This window comes from Chlorocebus sabaeus, chromosome 11 (genome assembly GCF_047675955.1).
Source record: "Chlorocebus sabaeus isolate Y175 chromosome 11, mChlSab1.0.hap1, whole genome shotgun sequence".
NCBI classification, from domain to species: Eukaryota; Metazoa; Chordata; class Mammalia; order Primates; family Cercopithecidae; genus Chlorocebus; species Chlorocebus sabaeus.
The window spans coordinates 42,978,010-42,988,079 of NC_132914.1; the positions used below are offsets into that span (position 1 = coordinate 42,978,010).

General features: G+C 41.3%; 1 protein-coding gene across 4 annotated transcripts in view; it reads left to right on the forward strand.

Moving 5' to 3' along the window:
* The window catches only part of ANO6 (anoctamin 6), a 213,592-nt gene extending 209,027 nt beyond the window's left edge, over window positions 1–4,565 (forward strand). For all 4 annotated transcript variants that reach the window (XM_008002952.3, XM_008002954.3, XM_073020644.1 and 1 more), the window contains one exon: window positions 1,381–4,565. In XM_008002952.3, the coding sequence (XP_008001143.1) occupies window positions 1,381–1,587 (207 nt within the window). In that variant the 3' untranslated portion in view covers window positions 1,588–4,565. The remainder of the gene's footprint in view (window positions 1–1,380) is intronic.
* Window positions 4,566–10,070: the final 5,505 nt, after the last annotated feature.

Genomic DNA, 10,070 nt, shown 5'->3' on the forward strand with positions numbered 1-10,070 from the left:
AACATTCACATGACAGAGTCTCAGCAGTCCCACTTTTATGTCCACACTCTTGAGAAATTTGCAGATAATGCTCTAGGATTCCAGCACCGTAATGTTCACAGTAGCCTTGTTCCTAAAACGAAAACTGGAAACAATCTTAATGCCTGTTCATAGGGGAACAAATAAATTATAGTGTATTCACACAGAAGAATATTATACAGCAGTGAAAATTAATGGACTAGTTTTTATAAGTTTTATAGAATAACATTGATGAATCTTTTTTTTTTTTTTTTTTTTTTTGAGACAGAGTTTCACTCTTTTTGCCCAGGCTGGAGTGCAATGGCGCGATCTCAGTTCACTGCAACCTCCGCCTCCCAGGTTCAAGCGATTCTCCTGCCTCAGCCTCTCGAGTAGCTGGGATTACAGGCATGCGCCACCATACCTGGCTAATTTTTGTATTTTTAGTAGAGACAGGGTTTCTCCATGTTGGTCAGGCTGGTCTTGAACTCCCAACCTCAGGTGATCCACCCTCCTCAACCTCCCAAAGTGCTGGGATTACAGGCGTGAGCCACCGCGCCCGGCCAACATTGATGAATTTTAGGCAATACTTTTGAACAAAAAGCAGCCTGGTGTGGTGGCCCAAGCCTATAATCCTAGTGCTTTGGAAGGCCAAGTTGGGAGGATTGCTTGAGGACAGGAGTTTGAGACCAGCTTGGGCAACATAGCGGGACCCTGTCTCAACAAAGAAATTTTAAAAGTAGCCAGGCATGGTGGCATGCACATGGATCACTTGAGCCCAGGAGTAGGAGGCTTCAGTGAGCTATGATCACGCCACTGCACTCCAGCCTGGGTGACAGAATGAGAACCTGATCCAAAACAAAAGAAAATAATTTCCAAAAGACTGCATGCAGATCATAAAGGTGAAGTCAAGCAAGACTATATTTTGGGGGTCTATATACATATTTTGTCAAACTTTTTAAAAAATAAATGAGAATGATACACATACACTTGTACAGATATGATAGCATTGACTTTAGCAGAAGTGCAGGGCCATTAGAAAAAGAGACACAAAATACAACAGCATTATCAACATCCTAGTTTTTAAGTTTAATGGTGGTTTTTGGGGGTATTTATTTTTTCTTTATCCTTTATAACCATTATATGTGTGTGTATATACTTTTCTACATATCACATAGTATTATTTATCTGTAGAAAGTAACAGTAACTGCTAGACAGAGCCACACTATTGATTAGACACGGTGGCATTAGTGGTTGGATGTGTGTGTAAAATGTCCACTGCCTTGTCCAGTTAAACTGCCATAATGAGAAGCAAGAATGAAAGGAACTCGGTGTTCTCCTCCATTTCTTTGTGAGTGATATTTTTCTTCTTCTCTCCCCCAGCACGTCATCTACTCTGTGAAATTTTTCATTTCATATGCAATTCCCGATGTATCAAAACGCACAAAGAGCAAGATCCAGAGAGAAAAATACCTAACCCAAAAGCTTCTTCATGAGAATCACCTCAAAGATATGACGAAAAATATGGGGGTGATAGCTGAACGGATGATAGAAGCAGTAGATAACAATTTACGACCAAAATTAGAATAAGAGCTTTATGTTCTGAGAAGCACTTTAAGGAATTTAGCTCTGTCAAAATATATTAGGAATCACTAATGAGAATGTTTAAGTTAAATCACTTTGGCAAATATGAGTGTTAACTATTGCCATTTCCACATGTATTATTTTTCAGTTTCAGCTAGCGATGCAGAAACTGGAAAATGTACAACTTAGATCATGAAGGGCATAAAACTTATCACCTGGAAAACCTAAATGTTACCTTTTTCTGATAAATTGGAATTTTACAGAAAAAGTCCCTTAGTGTGCTTAAAAACCACCCCTTCTAAAGTAGAATGGATTCTTTTTTTTCTATTTGATTACTTTCATTTCTGTCTATTCTCAGGCGCATGATCTCCTTTATTTTCAGGCCATGTTTTATTTCTTCACTTTGCTAGAACTGTTCCAGGGTCATCTTTTCCTTGCAGTACCATCATTATAGATTTAATAGCTTTCATGTGATTAAAAATAGCTAACTAGACTCAAGGATTCACAATAGTTAGGTGTATTATCAATACCTCCAGAAAGGAAACCTCAGTTAATCAGAGGAAATAGTTTCAGCCTTCATTTGAACATGTCTTTCCATCTCAAAAAAATACTTGTAGTAGGTTGGAATGAAGATAGCAAGGTTTTGAAGCGTATTTATCCTGATCCACAGTGACACTTTTTATCTCCCAGGAGCCCTTCTAGGAGGTCCCATGCCTAATCAATGTTGACTGCTTTGCAGATCTCAAGGGAATAAAATGACAAAAGTAGGGAAAGTTACAGATTCAAACAGCATTTTAACTCATGTTGATCTGCATAATTAATTTATCTTTTCTAAAGATGTGTAGTTTCTTGGAAAACAGTGATATCACATGATTAAAATTACATTTTTATCAACGTAATTGTCTGGAAAAGATAAGCCCATCAATTTTCTACCAGTTGACTTTTATTCATTAGATACAGAAGGTGCAGTATTACACATCACCAGCTGCCTTTGCGAATGGCTCACTACACAGCCATTGGGGCATGACTGTGTGCATGGGCAGAAACAGCAAGTGCCCTCATTGTGGTCACTGGGTGGGGAGTGCCTTTTGTCAAGGAGTCTGTAGGACTTGGCTTATTTCTATATGCCAAAGTGATCAACACACCAAAGTCTCTGCCATAAAGAATGTGGCTTCCTTGCATCCTCCATCCTGTTATTCCGGGCCCAGTAATTTGATGTAACTGTCCGATTGTACTAGAGACAGGAGTATACTGAGATTATTCATCATCAAGTAAAGAGACTCTAGATTAGATCTGATTTTTTGGCCTCCTCTAGAGTCCATCAGGCAGTTAAGAGTAATAAAGGAAAATAGTTTGGTCACAAACCCTACCATTATCTGGAGATTACTTCCTGCTGCACTCCTGTCCTGCCGTGCACGTCTTGCCCCTCACTTTTGTTCAGCCTAGCAGTCTACTTCACGTTATTGCCTTGTAAGTGTCGGGCCTCCTGGGCGCTCTGGAAAAGACAGGGAGCCAGGCCCTCTCACCCCTACTGGTAACAGGTCAGTGCAGGAGAGGGAGGTGATTTGCATCATGGTCATGCTGCATGGGCCTCACTGGGATGCTGTTAAATGCCAGAGGAGCCAACCTATCAGAATCCTAGCAGCAACGGGAAACTCAGATTTTAGAGGCTTTTTACAAAAAAGCAGCTTAACTCTAGGTCATGATTTCAAATACCTGCCATGAATGATTTTTAAGTATTTATGTAGGATCCATCAAAGCAGTATTCTCGGCTTTTGAATTGTCTTAATGGATCGGGGACACCATTTCACTGTCTCTCTTGATCATGTTAATGATGTAGTCAGAGTTCAAAACAGGCCACATGAGGTCTGAATGCATGGAGATGGAGAAATGAATTTCTTCCCACTGAAGGAAACTCTTTCTCATTCGCAGCCAAGACGGGAGTGCCATTGTTCCTCTCTTCACTTCTGAGATACTGCTTCTAGAAGCGAGTGTCACTTCCTCTCTATTACCTCTTCTCTGAAGTGTGTGGCTATCTCCTTGTGTTTAAATTTGGCAATTACTCGCCATGTATGTCAGCATAGAAAAGGAAATGTTTTTACCTTATCTCCTGTATGTATGATAGAACTTAAAAGAAATGTGCATTTGTTTTCATAGCCCCAGCAGAGAAAATCCTCTTGATAGATTACATGTGCTGCTGCTGTGGACAGGAGGGAACAAAACCCTCTACATATTTAAAGTCACCAAATGTAATATCTGACACTGTTAAGATGCCCAAAAGAGCAAAGTTGTAGTGGAGATGCAGGGGCGTTTCCCCATGCCATCCACAGTGTTAGTGAGTCCAGGGCTGACTTGCAGTGATGAAGAAAAGCAGGGAGCTGTGTCTGCAGACAATGGTGGCTGCATCTGTAAGTGGCTTCAGAGGCAGCAGCCCTGGGGAAATTGATGGGTGTGGCAGTGGACCTGTGAAGAGGGAGAATCTGGCCCTCAGCCTGTCCAGTGTTAACCACTAGAGAAACTGAGCTTTATATCCTTTTGTATTGCCTGTGAATTTTAGCATATTGAAACATTAGACCAAATACTCAGGGGATTTTTCATTAAACATCCCTCAGATAATTTAGCTGTATGTCATTAGAAAGGGAAAGCTATCATTTTTATTTTAAAAATAAACAAGGCCATCTTGTAAACTGTCACCAAAGTCTTCCCTTTTTTATTGCATGTGTGTCTTGAATTTCATAAAACATTAATTCACAATAGGGGGTCAGAATGTACTCTTGTTGAAACACTTCTTGTACCATTTTATGTTCATAATTATGTTTGAGGAGGTAAAAATGTATGAGCAGCTTAAGTGAAGTAGAACTATTCATGATGCTTTTCATACATTGTGGCATAAGATGTAAAGTTTGTAATTAATGTTCATTTCTGTGCATTTTAATATTCTTTTATAATTATGAGCATTTTAATAAATTCATTTTTACAAACAATAGTATGGTCTGTTCTATATTGTCTTAATGTTTTTAAGGAAGAGAACAAATATATATCTGCTATTTACTAGTGGCCAGTTGTGTATCCCTTAGATAAATGTATGCTTTTATGTCGATTTTTCACAGGCTTCACTGCAGAGATTTGCTTTGGATTTTTAAAAATTATATTCAGTGTATTAAGGTTACAGGTCAGAAAAGGTAGTTATTAAACTCAGCCAAATCCTGTTCTTTTTGTCAATCTAGCAAATTTTACCACTTTTTACCAGACTTTTGAATAGTGTTCGGTTTCACCTACTAGTTTAATGAAGTGTGTTAAAATATCTGCAATAGCATTTATAAATGTAGCATATTCCATTCATTTCCTTTCTAAAATAGTTGTTATATGACCAATAGTGACCCAGAGGACGTAACTGGCAAAACTAGAAACCTCTTTCTCTTGCTGCCTTCTCTCTGTAGGACACCTTTCCCAGGACCATTTAGGTTGTGTTCCCTGTCACCCCTTCATTACTGAGACAATATGTAAATGGACGATGGCCAGACCGTATGTAAAAGCAGAACTCTACCTACACCCTGCCCCTGCTATCTGCAATAGTCACCCCAGGGAGCCAGCCTGCAGTAGGTTATACTAACAGAAAGTCAGAGTGCTCTCTCCAGTTACAATCCAGGAAACTAAAGAATAACTTCTGTAACAATTGGCCCAATATTACCAGGACCTGATGCATAACTGACAGCTTCCCTAATTTTGGTCCCTGCTCATACCTTAGGACCAACCAGAGAAAGCCAAATATGCCCTGCTAATCATCACATAGGATATCCGCTTCTAGTTAGCTACCTACAGCTTCCCACATCAGCGGCCTCCAATCAGGCGTAGCAGAAGCCTTCCCACTCTTTCTGCCTGCCTTTGAGTCTTTGTCAAAACATGAGTGACAGTGGATGACTCCCTTTGCTATAGCAAATACTCTGAATAAATAGCCTTTCCTTCTCATGTGGATGGTCTTTGCTTATTTCCACATTATGATCAATACAATGGCAGTGGATGTTTGCTGGGCAGTCGGACAAATACTCGAGTGCGTTACTTTGCCAAACTCCTGCCCTTGGATCATACTGGGGTTGGTCAGGAGGGAGGTTGGTCATGATGACAGATAAATCCTGGAGAAATGTAGATTGGATCACTGGGAATGAAGCTGTGAACCCAACACGATGAGTTTTGCCATTGATAAGCAATGGGGAACCTGTGGAGAACTTCAGAACGGAATGCTGTAGGCAAGAATGTGATCTTTGTCCCTGGTGCGGACTCATCTGCCTTCTCTCCTAAGCTCTCTTTTCTGATGTGCTCTTTGAGCCTCCTCACCTTAAGATTCAAGGAGTTTGGCGGCAGTTCTCACAATAGGGAGGCTGCCTTGCAGCATTCCTGAGGGGAGAAGAAGAATGGACCCCACCCAGAGCCTTCGGATTCCATGGAGCATTCAAGCATAAATGAAGGGGAAATCCTAGAAAAACCTGCTGTGGCTGTGACAGTTTCATTTTACTTGGGGAGATGTTTTCCTTTGGTTATGAAACAGATTTTACAAATGCTCTTAACAGCATTTCCATTTCCCAGCAGAAAACACAGATAAGGCAGGTGGCCCTTTAAACCCCTTGCCTCATTCCTGAAAACAGTTCAGCACATGGGATCCTTTGCAATGGTGGAATGATTTTTGTCACTTTACCTACTGGAAGATACCCCTGAGATCGGTCCTACCCTTCATTTCTCATCATTTCACCTGTTTTTGGTCATAATCAAACCTAGTTCTTCTAATTAGAACCACTTCACACCCCAACTCAAGCAAGTAGACCGCGATTCCTAATGTTGTTCAGGGTGGATACGCACATTTATGTTACAAAATACCCTGCCATTACTTTCTTGTCATTGTCGCTTGAGGTGAGTCAGAGTGATAAATTGCTGTCAGTCACCTAAGAGGAAGCTGCAGGTAAGAGGCCCTGCTCTGTGGTACAGAACAAGCTACAGCCCTGGGAACAAGCGATAGCACTGGCCGCAACAAAATTCCCGGACTGACCCCACCACTGGGCCTTTTCTCCCCTACTTTGTCTTTAAATCAAATCAAATTTTACCTTCACATATTTTGGTTCCTTTGGGACAATCAATATTCACTATTGCAGGGCTCTAGCTTCAAGATCACAATCTTACAGCAACCCTTTTCCCAGGACTGGGATAGAAGAGGAAGGAGGGAGGCAGTGCAAAGAATCCAGGGAAATAAAAGTCAATTAAACAAAGGGGGAAATCTCTCTGGAGACTCCAACAATTAACAGAAGGCTCCTTGGCCCTCATTTCTGGCTCTGTGGAAAACCTCTGGGTATAACTAAGAAAAAACATTCCATTTCGATTGCTCCCCAAAAGACTGAAAAGCAAACATATTGTTTAAATTGCTCTTTTCTATTGGTGATGGTGGGGCAAATACAACCCCAGGAGCTCTCATGGAACCCCAGAGAGAACTATCACATTCACACTCACCCTTCATTAATAATGAGGCAGGTTAATGCGTTCTTGAGACCTCTTCTTCAGTCTCCTTCATAAGGTTAAATCATTGCATTACCTTCCTCATTTTGATTTGGAAAATGCACTGAAAGCCTAGAATAGAACTTTTTTTCCCAGACAATAGTCTTCCATATCATCTCTTAAAGCTCTGTTACCTGTTCAATGTGAACAGTGTAATTCCTAATACGTGATTATGGCACTCCCTATTATAAAAGGAATGGATCCCTGGATGTCTCTTCAGAGCTTTTTCCCTAGGTTTTCCTATTGTATTCAGGGCTCCAACCCTTGGCAGTTTGTCAGCCTGGATAATTCCACAATATTATATTATTGTCTTCCAAAGCTTGTCTTTCTTAACATATCCAGTCATGGGCAACTAATTGCTTACTATGAATTCCCCCACTTTAGCTGCTGCACCTAATAGTAAAAAAGTGGGCATACCAGTGTCCTGCTCATAACCACCCCTCAGTGCAGCCCAGTTTCTGCCTGGATGACCAGTCTGTTACAAACATATCTTGGTGTCAGTCCTCCAAACAGTTTCTTAGGAACTCTTTGACCAGGCCATGCTACCCAAACTAAACCACATCTTTGTCATCTGTGAACCAGAGCCTGGTGCAAATGTATTCCCCTTCCTTCCCACCTACCCTGCATATTGTAAATGATGAGAAGGAAAGGAAACTTTGGGGTAAAAACTGAAGGTTTTAATCTTCTAAGAATAACTATCTTAAGCATATAGTTAGCATCACCAAAAATATGCCATGTTTTAAATAGGGTGGACAAGTACATTTAGAGTACAACACAAACTCACTGAAAAGAAAAAAAATGATGAAGGCAAGGTCTGGGGCAAAGACAGCATTGATGGTTGTTTTACCTGGGTTCAAGGCAGCCTGCCTGTGATACGGGAAAGGACATAAGATTTAGAAATAGAGGACCTTGATTCAAGTCCTGGATCTGCCACTTGCTAGCTTCATAAATTTTAGCAAGAAACTGAATATATAAATGGACAATGGCCAGAGCATATATAAAAACAGAACACCAATCCTCAGCCGCAGCAACCTGCCCAGAAAACTAACCCCTTTATCTACAATCAGCCCAGAAAGCCAGCCTACTGCAAGTCAGACTTGTAGGGGGTCAGAATGCTATGTCTAGTGACAATCCAGGAAGCTAAACACCTCTGTGACAACTGGCGCAATATGACCAGGAATTGATGAATAACAGCTTCCCTAATGCCGGTTCCTGCTTGCACCCTAGGACCAACCAGAGAAAGCCAAATATGCTCCCCTAACCATAACATAGAATGCCCACTTCTGATTAGCTGCCTACAGCTTCCCCATGCCAGCAGCCACCAATCAGGGCATAGCTGAAGCCTTCCTACTCCTCTGCCTGTCTTTGAGTCTCTTTCAAAACACAAGTGACAGTAGCTGACTCCCTTGCCATAGCAAGCTCTGAATAGCCTTTGCTTGTTCTCATTTGGCTGATCTTTGTTTCCACAAGGGTATTTAACCTCTCTAGCCTCTAACTTCCTAATCCATAACAATGAAGCTAGTTTCCACCACTTGGCGTCATTATGAAGTCCCTAATGTCTATGCTTCTCACGCTGGATTCAGGATGTATAAGAAACCACAGGATCAACATGAGCAATCCTCTTGGAGGTGAGTGTTTCAATGATTAAAGGAGAAATGGTCATATTAAAACAAACACAGATATATTTTGAAATTGCATGCAAAATTCAGATGAATGTTTAATATAAAATAACAACCTTTAAATAAATTCTGGCTGGGCATCGTGGCTCACATCTGTAATCCCAGCACTTTGGGAGGCTGAGGCTGGTGGATCGTCTGAGGTCAGGAGCTAATGACCAGCCTGGCCAAAATGATGAAACCCTGTCTCTACTAAAAATACAAAAAATTAGCCACGTGTGGTGGCGGGCACCTGTAATCTTGGCTACTAGGGAGGCTGAGGCAGGAGAATCGCTTGAACCTGGGAGGCAGAGGTTGCTGTGAGCTGAGATTGCACCACAAGAGTGAAACTCTGTCCAAAAAAAAAAGAAAAGAAGAAAGAAATTCCACACTTAGAGTAAGCTGCTTCATCTAGGCCCCAGGGTTATACCTTTACCTTCCTCTGTCTTCAGTGAAACCTGTGTGGGAAACACTGACAAGGTTGACATATGTTGAAAGCACCTTGTCAGCCATGAGATTCTAGAACGGTGTTCTCAAAGTGTGGTCTAGATTCCCCTGGGAGGGTCTAAGGCCTTTTCAAGAGGTCCACAAAGGCAAAACTATTTTCCTAATAACACAGAGACATGATTTGTCTTTTTCACTGTCATTCTCTCACCAGCATAGAGTGGAGTTTCCAGACGCCCCTGACGTGGAACATGGGCAAAGACTGAATGCAGGAGCAGGTGTGAGCATCGAACTGCTTGCTATTAAGCCAGACATTAAAAATATAAAACAATGCCACTCTTCTCACTAGATTATTTTGAAAAGTACATTCTTTTTCATTACATTTTATGTTTTACATGCAATGGGCTTATTCTTATTTTAAAATTAATTTTTTTAATGTTCTGTTTTCATTTCTAATACAGTAAATATTCGTAAGTATGATTCACACAAACAAAGGTTTTTGTGGGCTCTCAAAACTTTTTTTTTTTTGAGAGATGGAGTCTCGCTCTGTCGCCCAGGCTGGAGTGCAGTGGCGTAATCTCGGCTCACTGCAATCTCTGCCTCCCGGGTTCTAGCAATTCTCCTGCCTCAGCCTCCCTAGTAGCTGGGATTACAGGTGCACACCGCCACACCTAGCTAATGTTTTATATTTTTGGTAGAGACGGGGTTTACCGTGTTGCCCAGGCTGGTCTCAAACTTCTGAGCTCAGGCAATCCACCCGCCTTGGCCTCCCAAAGTATTAGAATTACAGGTGTGAGCCACGGCACCCAACCTCAAAACTTTTTAAGAGTGTAAAATAGTTCTGAGAAC